Consider the following 16006-nt stretch of genomic DNA (forward strand, 5'->3'; position numbering starts at 1 on the left):
AAAGATCAAAGACTGATAAAAGGCAGGGCAGGGGAAGAAATGGGCACAGTACGGGGGACAGCAAGATTCCCAGAAACTGAATGCAAAATGAAACCAGAGTCTAGAAGGACTGTAAGCCTAGAAGATAAGGCCATAGGCAACAGCCAACAGATCAGCACAAACAAGCTATGTGAAGCTAACTTAACCTCCTTCTGCAGCAGGGCTATGAGCCTTAGTGACAGGGGAAGCGATGCATCTGGACAAGTCACCAGGTCCTTGACAGTCCTACACAATGGTCTCTTCAGCAGACAGAGGAGAAACAACCCCCGAGAGGAATAGCTCCCAACCTTCCTAGGCTCCAGGTTTGCCTTATTAAACCCACAGCCTCCCTCAAACTCAAGGACCTCTATGATCACAGGAACCGGATGCGGCTGCTGGACACGTGGTACTGGGGCAGCAAGCTGTGCGAATTGGGACCAGGAGCAGGGTGCAGGAAGCAAGGAGTGGGGGCAAAAAGGAGGGCTGGCAGCACTTAGGAGGTGGCAAGAAGGCCCCAAGCACACAAGATCAGGGGGACAGTTGGACTTTGCCATGCTTCTTCCCCAGGGGCAACGGAGGCTGCAGGCAAGAAACCCCAGCAGTTCCAAGCCCACGTCCCTGCAAAGGCCCAAGTTGCATTCACCTACAAGGAGCTAGCTGCCCTCCAACAGGAGGAGGTTGCCTCTGCTGCTTGCTCAGCAGTACTTAGCGCCAGGACACCTTGGCTGCAGGGCTGATAAGCTGCTCTGGGGCTGGGCCCAGAGCCAACCTATTTCCCAGCAGCACAAAACTGAAACCCTGGAGCTGGCACTGAGCCTGCAAGAGCTGTTTGCCCACCTGTCTGCAGGCTGGGGCCTGGCAGCATAAGCACTAGACACTACAAGGGGCTCCATGCATTCGTCTGAGGGCAAAGCTCCAGCCCCTTCTCTCATGAGGTGAGGAGATGCCACAGCATCCCTCTGGGCCTGGGCTTAGACACTAGGCAAGACACTCACAGGCAGCCCAGGACTACTGCCTGCCAAGGGGATAGCCCACGGAATGGACCCTGGGAACTTGGTGGTGGCAAGATCCTGGCACCAGGTACTGAGCAGAGCCTGCTGGACATTTCAGCACAAGCCAAGTACTACAGCAGGAAGTGTTCACATGGACTCAGCCTTTGCAATTTTCTGGTGCCAAGATACTGGGTAGAAAGTACCAATCTCCCCCAAAGGAAAGGGCTCAGACCCCAGCTGTGCCCCAATGGCAGTGGGGCTTAGCTGGTTCCCTGGCACATGTGTGTTTGGGTCTCAAACCAAGTTGACTCAGCTGATGTAGCAATTAGCCCAGGAGAGCCTGGATCCAACCCCCCTCACCAACCTGCAGCTCAGGCTGGGTTTTGCTGCCAATGAGCCTCACGGGGGCGGGGAAGCTTGCATCAGGCTGCAGGGTCCTGAGTGCACCATGCCTTGCAAGTCCATCCGCCACATCCTCTTGACCTTGCAGCCTGGGCCAGGCTGTAAACCCTTCTTTTCCAATGCTGTCAGCAAGTGGAGGCAGCTGCCAGAGCCCTGGGGAAGACCCCACACAGGATGGGAGCACCTGCATCAGTGGCCTAGGGCAGATACAAGATGGAGCCCATGGCCCTGCCAGTGAAGTGGAACAAGGAGCTGGGCATGGGGGAACAAGGGGGTGGGGGCACAACAGGCAAGAACTCCTAGGTAAGAACCACTGCTGTGGGCTCCCAGGCACAGCATGCATCACCATTACAACCATTTATTTCAAGGCAGGGCTATACAAGAGGACCACTGTATCTTATGGGTGAAACAGGCAAAAGGTGCTAATTACAAGAGACTTAAATTACAAGGAAGGGTGGGGTTATATACAGGAAGCCACTGCTGTGCTTTCACAGAGCAGGTGGCAGCACCTCCAAGGGGGTTGTTACTGCTGCAGCCAGGATACCAAGAGGCTCTGTGGAGGATTAATTTGTGGGATTCTAGTCCCCATTCTACTGCAGGGGCTCCAGGCTCTCCTTTCCAGGCTCCCCCTGCCCCCTCAATAAAGCAGATTAAGGGATGCCTACTGTGTGCAAGTGGGGTCTGGAGACCCCCAGGACTTAACAGGCTGGATAATGCAAGTGAAGTAGCAGATGACAGGTGGGAGAGGCTGCAGCACCCCTGTGCTCACCCTAACCCAGGGCCCCATGAAGCTCAGAAGCCCGTGGGATCCACCAAGAGAAGAGACGACACGTAGAAATGAAGAGCCACCATTGCACAATAGCCAAGTTCCTGTGCTGGGTGGGGGATGAGGAGGGGGATGGTGGCTCCTCTCCCAGCAGCACTGCCATCTCACTGCCCTTGCTGGATGAGGACATCGGACAGGTCCTCCACGCCCTGTAGTCTCAGGTTCTGAAAGACAAGAGAAAGCTGTGAGCTCTTGCCCCCAGCTCCCACTAAGCTGGACCCATTTCCTGGTGTGACCTGGAAGACCTGAGTGTGTCAGGGAGAAAACTATTAGCTGCCCGACATGCAGGAGGGACATTTCAAAGAGCTCATGAGTCAAGTTTGACCTGGCATGGGCCCAGTGCAGTCACAGCCATTCCCAGTCCACAGTGCTGCTTCCACAGCAAAGCCCACTGAGATTTGCTTGGAGGGTCAGGAGCCTGGCTGGGCAGTGCTTGCCTTTGGTCTATCTCCCCTCTCAGTTTTCCCCTCTAGCCTGGCCCAGCAACAGTGGAACAGCTGTGAGCAGAGCACAGCGACCATATCACCAGCAATCGGGACAGAGCTGGACACGATAAAAAGGCTCTAGAGCTGTGGGGGTTTCTGTACTCCCTGCCCCATTGGCTGCTCTGCTTTATGCTCGCTCCCTCATTTGCTGTGTGCCACATGCATCTCTCCATACCATGCCCCAGCTTGCCCCATGGGCCAACACCCCTGCTCTAAAAGGCATTCCCAGCAGCGTTTAATGCTATGCCATGAAAGCTGCCCAAGCAGCAGGGGGAAAGCACACAGGAGAGGCTTTAGGAGATGACATCTGTCCGCCTCCATCCCACCCCTCCATGGTCTGAGACAGCCTGAGCAACACTTGTACTTTCCTTGTGGATCAGGTCCTAAGCTGAAGCAGCCACATTTGTGCCCAGATCTTGGGAGCAGAGACCACTCCCACTCCTCTCCCTGCAGCCACCAGGGGACATGGAAGTTGCTATACTCACCTTCTCATTGGCCAAATGCAGGAGGCAGGAGAAAGCCAGAGGGATGGAGAGGTTCTGTGCCATCATGGAAGGCAACCTATATTCCAAAGTGCGGTGGAGAGGGTTAGCTGGCAGCTGGAGCCACAGCAGGGGAGTCCATCCTGCTTGGCAGGTCCCAGCCCAGTTCCAGCCAGTCTGAGGCTGCTCCCCTCATAAGAGGCACAGCCTCACTCCCCTGCAAGCCAGCCCATAGAGTACCAGGGTGGAAAGGATCTCCATCTAGGAGAAACAGGGGTTCCCTTAGGAAAATGCCCAGGATCCAGCCAGCTGTCTTCAAGGAAGCAAACTAGACAGCAACTCTGGCCCTGGTTATTTATCCACATTGAGCAAGTGCAGCTCTGAAGTTCAAAACCCCTCCACGTTACGTTTATGCCACAACGCACTTGTAACTGCACCGCAAATAGGGAAGGTGGTGCACTATTGTAGGGACCGTGAAATGGGCAACAGTGCCTCACATACCTGCACGGCAGCTCCTTTGTGAGGTTACTCAGCACCTTCTCGCCCGTTACCACTGCCGCTACCTCTTCCTCCACGTCTTTGTTCTGCTCAGAGAGAAAGACGACAAGGCAGTGCTCAGACACTCAGCTCCATTATCACCATACACCACAAGCACTCGCGCAGCACCTCAGAGTGCTGTTTTGGCAGACAGTGGCAAGCAAAAAATCATCACTGGGGAAACAGCTTTTTCCTGACCCAGCCCTGCCTGGTGTCCACTAGGTGGGGAATGGACACAGCTCTTTCTAAAAGAGGGTCCTCGGGCCCGCACTGTTCAACATCTTCATCAGTGACTTGGACAAGGGGCTGAAAAGCCCCTTGTTCAAATTCACAGATAACACTAAGATGTGGGGAGAGGTGGGCACACTAGAAAGGAGGGACAGGCTGCAATTGGATCTGGACAGGTTACAGTGGTGGGCAGATGAGAACAAGATGGGATTCAGTTACTGACTGTCAGTATTCAATTTCTCCTAGGGAGAAAGAACCAGCAGCATGCCTACAGGCTGGGGAACTCCCTTCTTGTCAGCATAGAGGCAGAAAAGGATCTTGGAGTCTATATAATGACTCCAAGGTGAACATGGGCCGCCAATGTGGGGATGCAGTCAGGAAGGCTAACCACACCTTGTCATGCATCCACAGATGCATCACAAGCAAGTCCAAAGAGGTGACCCTCCCCCTCTATGCGACACTGGTCGGGCTGCAGTTGGAGTACTGAGTCCAATTCTGGGCACCACACTTCAGGAGGGACGTGGATAACATGGAGAGGGTCCAGAGAGGATGGGGGGCGGCAGGGCAGGCCCTACGGGGAGAGGCTACGAGACCTGAACCTGTTCAGCCTCCACAAGAGAAGGCCGAGAGGGGATCTGGTGGCCATCTATAAAATGGCAGACCAGCAGGCAATGGGAGAGTCCCCGTTCGCCAGAGCACTACTGGGAGTAACAAGGAATAACGGCCATAAGTTGACAGAGAATAGATTCAGGCTAGATATCAGGAGGCACTACTTCATAGTCAGGGCGGCTAGGATCTGGAACTAACTTCCAAAGGGAAGTGGTGCTTGCTCCTACCCCAAGGGTCTTCAAAAGAAGGCTGGATGAACACCTTACCAGGGTCATTTGACCCCAGCACTCTTTCGTTTGCCCCCAGCTTTCTTCCCTGCCATGACAGGGGGTCGGACTTGATGATCTGCTCAGGTCCCTTCCGACCCTACCAACTATGAAAAGGAGCATCTCCTCTCAAAGAGCCACAGGCATTATCCACAACCTCATCCAGGCTTTGGTAAAGCAGGAGACCAAATCGGCACCCCGAGCGGTCCTTGAAGCTCTTAGGCATTTATACACATAGGAAATTCAGTGCAGGCTTAGAGCAGGCTTGATTAACCAAGTCTGCTGAGCATGCAAGCCGAAGTGCCCGGCGCTGCATCACATGCATTCATCTAAGTGGCAAAACACACATCAGTGCTGAGAAAATGGTGGCAGTGCACTTTTGAACATCGAAGGTGCATTGTGCCAATGTGCATTTCACCATTTATACAAATGCATGCACTGCAGCACCGGGTGCTTTTAAAAGCGCCTGGTGCTGTGGCGCATGCATGTGTAAAAATGCCCCTTATGTCTACAATGGATTGCCCCAAAACAGGCCAATCTATACCAGAGGGAAGGGGAGCAGGTACCACGTGGGGCTTGAGAAGGTTGCATGTGCTGGTGAGACTCCTCAGTGTGGCCATGCAGGGGATAGACAGGGCTCCCACGTTACCATGTGGCAGGGGCAGCCTGACAAGGGGCCAGCATTTTTTATTGTACCTACCTCTGCCAGCACTTGCTTCTGCTTAGCTTCAGTCAGGAGGTCCCACATGGTCTGCTTGAGTTTCTTCATGTCCATCTTCTTGGCCATCTTGGCATACCGAATCTCAATCTTGTTGACCTGAGGGCAGACATGCTGGGCTAGGGTGGAGCAGAGGCCCCAGTCAGAGGTGGAGAGTTGGGGGGTAGGGGAAGCAGACATCTGAACACCTTCCTGGACTGACTCCAAGCTACCCTGTGCCTAGTCTCACCTTCTTAGGCTCTGTGACCAGGTTGGACTCCCCGTAGGTCGTGATGTCAGCCCTGTTGGCATCAATCCCTTGACTGAAGCCCCGGGCAGTGTTGGCAGTTAGCTCGAAGTCCCCAGTCTGACCCCCAAAGTCTGCAGGGTCATCGTCATCATCATCACTGTTGGCACACTGAGCACAAGGCAAAACACAACATGGTGAGGGCACGCATAGACGTGAGCCGAGCTGAGGGAGATTGTGTCCTCCCACCCAAGTGGGGTGTTCTCCCCACATGCCCAAACCAAGCCCTTGAACCAGAGTAAGAGGGACACATTTGTCCAGGGGGCTTGGAAATGCAGAGGGATCTTGTATCTTTGCCTGGCAAAGAAGCTAACAGACCCCCTTTGTGTACATCAATGTGTCTGTCTGCAGCCTCTCCTGCAAGCATGAGCAAGTGACTTCATGGAGACCCAACTACCATATTTTCCCCACGTATAATAGGCAGGAAAGAACTTTTAATTCTGCCTTTCTGTATATTATATTCCAGAACACGTGAGGAAACAAGGTACCCGGAGCAAGACAAACAGGAAAGACATCAAACAGGCAAAGGCAAGGGTGAAGGAAGGCATTCAGAGCTGGATGGAATTCATGGACAACCACTAGCCATAGCCAAAGCTGGAGAGACGCAGGCTCGTGACAGGAGGGGTCTGCCAGAGCCTGGAAGAAAGTCCATGACGTTTTCAGAGACCAAAACAGGTCACTTTACTGGCAACCCAAAATGCATGGGAAGCCAGAAGAAAGACCTGCTTGAGGTATAGCTGTGTGAAAGGGAGCAGAAGGTTTGTCACAGGCAAAGAGGAATAAGCATGGAACAGTGTCTTAGCAGAGGTGGCCATTGAAGCTGAGAAGCTCAGAGTCAGCCTGACCTCAATATTATTGGAGCAGAGAGAAAGTATACTGTCTGAAGGGGGGTGGATTTTAGTCAAAGCAAAGACCCTGGCCCCATCCCAGTTACCTGGGAAGCAGGACAGAAGTTGGAAGTGTCATTGGGGTTGTTGTAATCATACTCTCCAATGTCATCACTGTGATCCGAGGAGCTGCTCTGCATGGACATCCTCCACAGCTAAGGAGAAGACAGACAGTAACAGCTGGGCGAGACAGGCTAGATGGGCTATGCAACCCAACTGGGACAATCCAGCCATGTTCTCTCACCCCCAAAGGCACCCAGGTTCTCTCTTCTCCAAGCCTACTGCATCACCTGCTCTCACATCCTCCCCTCTTCGTCCCACACAAACAACCACAGCCTGCTAAGCGTCAGTGATGGACTCCTCTGTATTTAAGGGACCTTCTCTTGCCCAGCTTCTTCTATCACTATATGCCCCTGCTGGAGAACCTTGGGCCAGCAGCTAAACACCAGTAGGAGCCAGAGAGACCACACACCTTGACATCCGGCTTGAGGAAGAGCCTGGTGAGGCTGTTGGGGTCATAGTGGAAGTCAGCTGGGAGTGTCGTGCTCTTCTTGTTCTGGCTTTCAAGGACAGATTTGGCCATGGTGGTAGCTGCCTGTTGAAGGTCATTGCTGTGTTACACCAGGGCCAATTCCAGATCAAGTACCTCAAGCCTTGAGGAAATCCACCTCAGACCTCTCCCACTTCCCAGTATGTGGGAGCTCCAAGTTCTACCCTCAGCACTAAGTTGCTTGCACATCTAGAACTTTAAAAACAAAGGATGCAGAAGTGGATCCTCAAAGCTTCATGTTCCTCAGTAAAATAGGGGTAATTTAAGAGAAACCTTAAAACTAGCAGTGGTCCAACTACAAATTGAGGCTCTTATGAAAGGGAACAAAGTGGGGCACCATGGCATTATTAAATATGATATAAATAACCATGTTGACAAAGAGGTGAACACTAGGCCCCCTTCATTCCTGTTTGTCCTAGAAAGCTGTGCAAGAATAAGCTAGCTTCCACTTCATACGTATTTGCTAACTGTTTCTGAAGACACCCCCTCCCCCCTGCCAGAAGGCAAAATTGGATCTAAAATACTTCCTTTCTGGAGGGGAAAGATACCAGGAAGAAGCTAGTGTGGCTTTCAGACCCCACAGCTAGCCACACTTGTAAATTAACAAGCAATTAGAAAGTTCAGGGCTAGCTTTAGAGCCAGATTCTTAGTCTACAGGAGCTGTATGAAAGAAACCCTGAGGTTAAAAAAAAAAAGTCAGAAGCTATGCCCCACACTCGAGTCCAGCACATACCCTGGTCTCCTGGAAATAGGGTTCAAAGTTGACATCCTCATCAAAGTTGATTTCAAAGACTTTCTTGGCACTCTTCTTCCTGATCTCTTTATCAGCACCTGCCTCCACTACGAAGAAAAGGCAAGGGGGAAGTGGGGAAAGGGAGGTTGCAGGTCAGTTTTGGGTGCAGGAGAATTTAGACAGTTTGCGAGTACTGCTAAAAATTCTCTCACTGTTCCTCAGGGAAGGGTCAGGCAGAGGGAGATACTCTACACTCCTCCCCAGATGAGGAGAGCTTCTCTGCAATAGCAGGGAAACTAGACTCCAAAATGACATCAGCCTTTCTATTCTACAAGCAGAAAATTGCTTGATCTTGGGCATCTGAGGGTGGCTGTAAGCTACACTTGGATTCTGTATTTTCATGCCTCCAAATTCACTATTTGTTTTTGGAAGGCCAAATACAAGTTCTCTCCAGCATCATGGCCCGTTGCCTGACATATAACAAGCCCTCCTGGGAACACAGAGCATCCAGAAAGTGTGACATCCTGGGAGTGGCAGCAGGAACTTCCTGGTATTGCAGAACAGCAACCAGGCTAGACCCCAGACCCTTGTAAGAACAGCAGCAAAAAAATGTTGCTTACATGAAAGCATATTTATAGTAAAGATATTCCTATAAGTGTGTTGCCTGCTCCCTGGCAGAGATGCGTGGGTTCACACCTGTTGTGCCCCCAGGAGCCGACGATCCCCCACTGAAGAGCCAAGAGCTGGGCCGAGAGAGAGGGCAGGTGAACACAGGGACACTCGTAGGGAGCTGAGGGCGTGCCGGGCAGGACACACCAGCAAGATAAGCATCCAAGCGTTTCTAAATCAGATAGGTGCATTATTTGCTTCACTATATAAACACAATACTGGTCCAAATATTTACTACAGGCCAAACCAAGGGGAGGAGCTGGATCTGTAGTTCTCGAGAACTGACAGAAGCCATGCATGCAAGGGACTTGGTTGTCACAGGCGACTTCAATTACCCATAGATTGGAAGGAACACTTGGCTAGGTCAGATCATTCACAGTTTCCTGACCGTCTGTGATAGCAGAGCTCTTCCTGACCCAAGAAGTGTAAGGGCCAACTAGAGGTAATGCTCTCCTAGGCTTGGTCTTGGCCAAGGGAGATGATCCGGTGTGTGGCTTGAACATGGAGGGTAACCTGGGGGACAGTGACTATGAAATTATCAGATTTACTGTCTCCCGCAAGGTCGACAAATCAACCAGCAGGATTGAAGTCCTGGACTTCAAAAATGCTGACTTTGACAGGCTCAGAGAGTTAGTAAGGGAGGCAATGCGGGACCACGAAGGGAAGGTGAATGGGGTGCACAAAAAGTGGTCGTTGCTCAAGGATACAATACTCAAAGCACAAAAGAAGACCATTTCTGCAAAGAGGAAAGGTAGAAGGGCTGGCAAGCCCTCCTGGCTTAATAGGGACATTGCGGTCCTGTTAAAGAAAAAGGTGTATGCACAGTGGAATCTAGGGATGGTCCTCAAGGAGAACTATACAAAAACAGTGGCCAGTACTTGTAGGGAAGGTGACTGAGTTTAGGTTAGCCATGGGAGTCAAGGACAATAAGACGTCCTTCTTTAGGTATGTAGGCAGAAGGAAAACAAATGGAATTGTGGGACCACTGGCTGTCCCAAGGTGTTAAGCAGGAACCAACGTTCAGGAAAAAAACTGAACTCTTGAACGCCCACTTTGGTCTGGTGAAATACCGCAACAAGGGGAAACTCAAGTGAGATGAGGCTTATAGGGGAAATGCCAGGACTGACAGCCTCCCCACTGTGGATGCAATACCAACTAGAAAAGCTAGACATTTGTAAGTCAGCAGGGCCAGGTGGACTTCATCTGGAAGTGCTGAAGGAGCTGGCTGAACCCCTGGCAAAGCTCTTTCAGAATTCATGGCACACAGGGGAAATCCCTGAGGATTGGAAGAAGGTCAACATCGTGCCCATCTTCAAGAAGGGGAAGAAGGAGCACCCAGGCAACTATAAGCCAATCAGCCTAACCTCCAGCTCAGGGAAAATCCTAAAAAAGGTCATAAAAGAATCTGTGCATCTGTCATTCAGAATCTTACCTTCTGCAATATGCTTGCAGAAGGCAAGATTTTGAACGACAGCCAGCATGACTTTGTCACAGGTAGGTCTTGTCTCACCAATCTCATTTTCTTCTACGATCAGGTCTCTCGCCACCTGGATATGGGAGACTAGGTAGATGTTATACACCTAGACTTCCAAAAGATGTTTGGTCTAGTATCCCACGATACCCTTGTGGGAAAAACTGGAAGATTGTGGGCTCAGCTGCTCGACAGTTCAGTGGGCGGCAAACTGACTACAGGGTAGGACCCAGAGAGTTCTCTAGAGCTGATCTGTCATCCCAGTGCAAAGTGGCCAGTGGTGTCCCTCACGGGTCCGTGCTTGGACCGGTGCTTTTCAACATCTTTATCAATGATTTGGATGGGGGAGTGAAGAGTTCGCTGGCCAAGTTCACAGACAACACCAAGTTATGAGGCAGTGTGGTCATGTCAGAAGATAGGCTGCAGATACAGGTGGACCTGGACAGGCTCAAGAGTTGGAAGTGTTAAACTTCATCTGGTTCTGGTCTGCCCAAGTGTAAGGCGCTCCATCTGGGGGCAAACAACCCTTAGCATACATACAGGCTTGGTGGTGATAGCTTGACTTACACCACGGCCCAAAGGGACCTAGTGGTAATGATTGACCATCGCATGAATGAGCCGTCAGTGCAAGGCGGTGGTCAGCAGGGCAAATAACACGCTGGCATGCATCAACCGATGCATCTTGTGTAAAATTAAGGAAGTGATACTCCCGCTATACTCAGCACTGGTGAGACTGCGGTTGGAGTACTGCATCCAGTTCTGGGCAGTGCACTTCAATAAGGACATGGAAAAACTTGAGAGGATCCAAAGAGCCACCTGTATGATCAAAGACTTGCAAGGCAAGCGATATGAGGAAAGGCTGAGGGACCTGGGCCTCTTTAGACTAAAAAGAAGGTTGAGAGGGGACTTAATAGCGGCTTACCACCATAATCACAGAAGTGCATCAGGAGCTCAGTGAACAACTGTTCACTAGGGCACCCCCAGGGAAGACCGAGACCAATGGATACGAACTCCTGGAAGGCCGCTTCAGGCTTAATACCAGAAGAAACCCCTTCACAACCAGGGTGTCCAGACTGCAGAATAGACTCCCTCCAGAGGTGATGCAGTCACCTACCCTGGAGGTTTTCAAGAGGGTGACTGTCTAAGTCTCTCGCTGGGGTCACCTAACCCCAGTTGTCTTCCTGCCTAAAGCTGGGGGGCTGGACCAGATGATCTGCGAGGCCCCTTCCAGCCCCTAACAATCTATGAATCATACCATAAGCCTCATCAAGAGGCCCCAGACAGCAGGTAGGAGCTCACCTCACACTCAACTGTTTCAGTGGTTCCTCAGCCAAAAGCTACCATCTCATCAACAACTGAGGGAAGGTTAACATTGAACAGTATGTAGTAGAGATCACCTCCACTCTGCCACAATCACCCTAGTTGTGAAACCTTTTCATGGGCAAGAGGAGCTAGAAGAGCCATCATGTTCTCACACTGGTTAAAAGCCTAACTGGAGAGCAATGCTATGCCCGCACTCCTCATTCAGTGGCTAGGATGCCAGCCCTCCACAGATGCATAAGCTTGGGCCCAGATCCACAGTCTGAATGGCCTCCTATGGACATACGTACATTTATGACGAGGTTTGAATCTCCAGTGCTCTGGGCCAGCCCACATTGACATAATCTGGGGGCTGAAGTAAGAATATTCCCCTGGTTTCATGGAGAGCTGGAGGCACATGGTGGTGATGTCTCCCTCACCCAGAGGGATCACGTCCTTCCTGGAAAGAGAATGCAAGGTGATATGGTTAGAATACAGATAAGTCACTCCATTCAAAAGACACCACTGCCCAATGCAGGGGACAGCAGGACAGGCATATGCCTGCCAGACAAGATCTCATTCAGATATGGGCTGCTCCTCCCCATCACTGGCTTTCCCAAGTGTTAGCACAGACAAGCCTCAAAACATGCCCTGATTTTGGAGGGTTGATTTATTAATTATGTGGATGCCAGCATAGAAACTTCAAGCAAGTGTACAGACAACATGAAACTGGAAAGGATTGTGAACATGTTGGAGGATGGGAGCACAGTTCAGAAGGATTGACAGGTTAGAAAGCTGGGCTGGAGCTGACAAGATGAAGTTCAATGCTGATAAGACAAGGCACTGCACTGTGGGAAGAATAATCAAAACCCCAAAAATAAAGTGGGTGACACTTGGTTGGATGGCAGCTCTATGGAGAGGGATATGGGAGCCTTGGCAGACCACAGACTTGGTAGGAGTCTGAAGTGCAACACAGCTGCATAAAGGCCAATGCTCTTTTCATATGTACCTGATGTTTCTACTGATGCAAGTCATGGGAGGTAACTAATCGTGCCTCTAGTCTGCACTGGTTAGACCTCATCTGCAGTACTGCATGCAGTTCTGGGCTCCACATTCTAAAGAGGACATGGAACAGTTGGAGAGGGTCCAGGGGCAAGTGGCAGAGGATTGAGGGCTTGGAAGGCAAGTCATACCTAGCTCCTTCAGACTCTCCTTGTATGTTCAGCTTGCAGACAAGGCAGTTGAGAAAACATGATAGCAGTCTTCAAAGACTTGAGGGACTGCCATAAAGAAGAGGGGGAAAAAAAACCCTCTCTCTTGCTGCAGAGGAGGACATGGACCGATGGCTGGAAGTGGCAGCAAAAGATTTAGACTGGATCTCAGGAAAAGCTTCTTCCCTGGTAGAGCAGTGAGGGAGTGGAATAGATGCCCAGGGGAGCTGTGGACTCTCCTTCACCAGAGGTGTTCAAGAACATTGGACAGGCACCAACTGGGGACAGGTGCCAACTAGATGTAGCTATGCTTATGCTCCACTATAGGGCTTTCCCAGTATTTTGGGCTTTGCTGGTTGCCACATGAGGCTGAGGGGGGCTCTGCCTCCACAATCCTGCTGCTGCATGCATCAGAGGCCTTAAGCCTACCTCAGAGGCATCAAGCAGGTCCAAGGAGGTGATCCTCCCCCTCTACGCCACACTGGTCAGGCTGCAGTTGGAGTACTGCGTCCAGTTCTGGGCACCACACTTCAGGAGGGATGTGGACAACATGGAGAGGGTCCAGAGGAGGGCCACCCACATGATCAGGGGTCATCAGGGCAGGCCCTACAAGCAGAGGCTAAGGGACCTGAACCTGTTCAGTCTCCACAAGAGAAGGCTCAAGGGGGATCTAGTGGCCATTTACAAACTAGTCAGAGGGGACCACCAGGCATTGGGGGAGTCCCTGTTCCCCCAAGCACTACCAGGAGTGACTAGAAATAACGGTCACGAGCTGGCAGAGGGTAGATTCAGACTAGACATCAGGAGGCACTACTTCACTGTCAGGGCGGCTAGGATCTGGAACCAACTTCCAAGAGAAGTGGTGCTGGCTCCTACCCTGGAGGTCTTTAAGAGAAGACTAGATGAACACCTTGCCGGGGTCATTTGACCCCAGTACTCTTTCCTGGCATGGCAGGGGGTCGGACTTGATGATCTGCTCAGGTCCCTTCTGACCCTACCAACTATGAAACTATAAGTGTTGGTTGCGGCCCAACCTGGGGATGACTACTGGGCTGTGCCAATGCTCCTGCTGAGACTTAAAGCCAGAAGGTCTTGCCCCTCTACTCAGGGTTAGACCAATGCCAGATTTGAGGTAAGGAAGAAATTTTACCCCATGGTCAGATTGGTACGGACTGGGGAGAAGTGGGAAGACTGCCTTCCCAAGAAGAAGGCCATGCAATCCACTACAGACTATTTGGAGGGTATTTAACAATCTCTGCAGTAGCTGGACATTGGGTACCATGGTCCCCTTCTTCCCTCATAGCAGGTTTTCATGTGATGTCTCATGTTGGGTCAGGCGTAACTGTAGTTTTGTTAAGAAGCTGGCCAATGGATTTGGACAGGATGGTTTGGATACAGGCGATCCTGCCTTAGGCAGGGGTTGGACTAGATGACCTCTCAAGGTCCCGTCTAGCCCTTTGTCTCCAATTACTGGGGCCATGTGTGTATCATGTGAGTACATGTGGTAAAGGCATTTTAAATGCATAGGGTATTTAAAGCATTTCAGAGGCTGGGAGGAGCCTTTTGAGGAGAAGGCAGCACAGTTGAATATGGATAATGCAAACAGGGTATTCTCTCTCCAGCAAGTCACCAAGGCTCATTCCTTGAGCAAGAAATCCCTATGACCTACAGTCTAACAATGCTACCCTTTCAAACCACTCACTTGGTGCCTTCATGTGCCATCTTGAAGGCCTCAGGATCCTGTGCAAACTTGCCCATATCTCCTGCCATAGTCTTGTCTAGCAGGTCTGCATCAAAGTCATCCATCACAGGGGCATCAGCACAGTCCTCAGGCTCATCCTCCACGTCAGCGTTGACATTGAACACCTGGTCACTCTTCTTGAATTTTTCCAGCAGAGCCGACACCGACTGCAGCCCAGGAACAGCAGCCAAAAGCAAGAGGAAAAGAGCATGAGAGGGGAAAGAGCGATAAGTTACATATTCCGAGACAGGATTCGATACCAGGTCACATGGACTTCCGAGGTAGGGCACTGTTAAAACATGTGCTTAACACCACAAGCCACGACAGCCAAGGCTGGTGACAAACTGATTTTCAAGTGGTCCAACTACAGAAAGGTGGCTAATGCAGGCAACCTCAAAGCCTGCTTCCGAAAGATTTGAGCAAGGCTTTGTGGATGTTACAAGCAGCCCAGTTAAGTAGAACAGAAGCAATGAAGGCACCAGCTAAAAGCAGTGGTGCATTCATTCACATTAATGAATGATCACATTAAATGATTACATTAAACTGAGCAGAAAGCCCAAGAGGAGGCATTATACAAGAAGACCTTGAGATCTTCACAGTGTATCTAAGGGTGTATTTGTGGTTTTGGCTTAAGAATAGCAAATCACAACTGATCTAACTTATGTACTAGATGTGTTTTTGCTGTTATAGCTAAACTTGTATTTATTAGCATTCCCCCACGCCGCAAAAAAAATCAGCCCTTTAAAATGGAGGTGCCTTAAGCAGGGAATCTGATGGTCTTTGCTGAAATAGAAATATGGAAACACTGTGCTGCAAGATGGCTGCCAGCTTCTGTCAGGCAGCAAGTTGGGGGCGGAGGGGGGGGGGTCCTAGAGTTAGCCCTTTCAGAGCCACTCAAATTGGAAATAGGTTTTTGGCCCTCTTGCCTGCTGTCCCACAAAGCTGGCAGCCATCTTGCAGCACTGCCTCTCCATGGTGGGGTAGGAAACAAACCCACCACCAAAAAAAATAGTTGGGGGAAGAAATCCTTTCCTCCCCTACCTTCTGCCTTCCAAAAAAAGGAAGTGCATTGTATTTGAGAGCAAGAAATCCACAGTCCCTTCCCACTTCCCTCTTTTCTTAGCGAAGTGGTTAAAGAGACTTGTGAGGAAAAGCTGTAACAAGGCAAAAGAAAATAGAACAATGGCAAGCCAATTCTAAAGTGGTGACGGGAGAACCCCATTTTCCACTCTGAGCCATTCCAAGCAGCTTGAGTTGGTCTGAGACCCAATCCCTCAAGGACACAGAGCAAACATGGCCTATAGTCCCCCAGTGAACTGATGCAGAAAAAAGTTCCCCATTTTCTCACCCCAAAGAGGCCTTTCATAGGAACAGAGGAGTCCGGCTGGAAGGGACCTCCAGAGGTCACTGTCTAAACCCCTGCGTGAAGGGGATAAGCTCTGTGCAAACTCTGGTAGACTACGGCTCACGTGGGGCATGAACGACTCCCAACAACTCATGTGCCTCAAACTCACCTCGTTGTGAGATTCGCTGTCCCATTCGTTGAACCGGAGGCTAGTAAGGGAAGGGCAGATGGGACGGTTCTCCATGCACTTC

The 16006-nt window shown here is 50.9% G+C and overlaps 2 protein-coding genes across 3 annotated transcripts in view; one reads left to right on the top strand and one right to left on the bottom strand.

Moving 5' to 3' along the window:
• The window catches only part of LOC102371085, a 28140-nt gene extending 21389 nt beyond the window's left edge, over positions 1-6751 (top strand). Inside the window, exon 3 of the mRNA XM_006035545.2 lies at positions 6316-6751. The gene's annotated coding sequence lies outside the window, so the exon portion shown is untranslated. The remainder of the gene's footprint in view (positions 1-6315) is intronic.
• The window catches only part of NCAPH (non-SMC condensin I complex subunit H), a 23555-nt gene continuing 9227 nt past the window's right edge, over positions 1679-16006 (bottom strand). For both annotated transcript variants that reach the window (XM_006035532.2, XM_006035534.3), the window contains 11 exons: positions 15925-16006; positions 14372-14577; positions 11770-11918; positions 8020-8126; positions 7209-7331; positions 6784-6891; positions 5793-5960; positions 5546-5662; positions 3707-3789; positions 3209-3284; positions 1679-2402 (listed from right to left, as the gene is read on the bottom strand). In XM_006035532.2, coding sequence (XP_006035594.1) covers positions 2343-2402; positions 3209-3284; positions 3707-3789; positions 5546-5662; positions 5793-5960; positions 6784-6891; positions 7209-7331; positions 8020-8126; positions 11770-11918; positions 14372-14577; positions 15925-16006 — 1279 coding nt within the window. In that variant the 3' untranslated portion in view covers positions 1679-2342. The remainder of the gene's footprint in view (positions 2403-3208; positions 3285-3706; positions 3790-5545; positions 5663-5792; positions 5961-6783; positions 6892-7208; positions 7332-8019; positions 8127-11769; positions 11919-14371; positions 14578-15924) is intronic.

This window comes from Alligator sinensis, unplaced genomic scaffold (genome assembly GCF_000455745.1).
Source record: "Alligator sinensis unplaced genomic scaffold, ASM45574v1 scaffold1462_1, whole genome shotgun sequence".
Classification (NCBI taxonomy): Eukaryota; Metazoa; Chordata; order Crocodylia; family Alligatoridae; genus Alligator; species Alligator sinensis.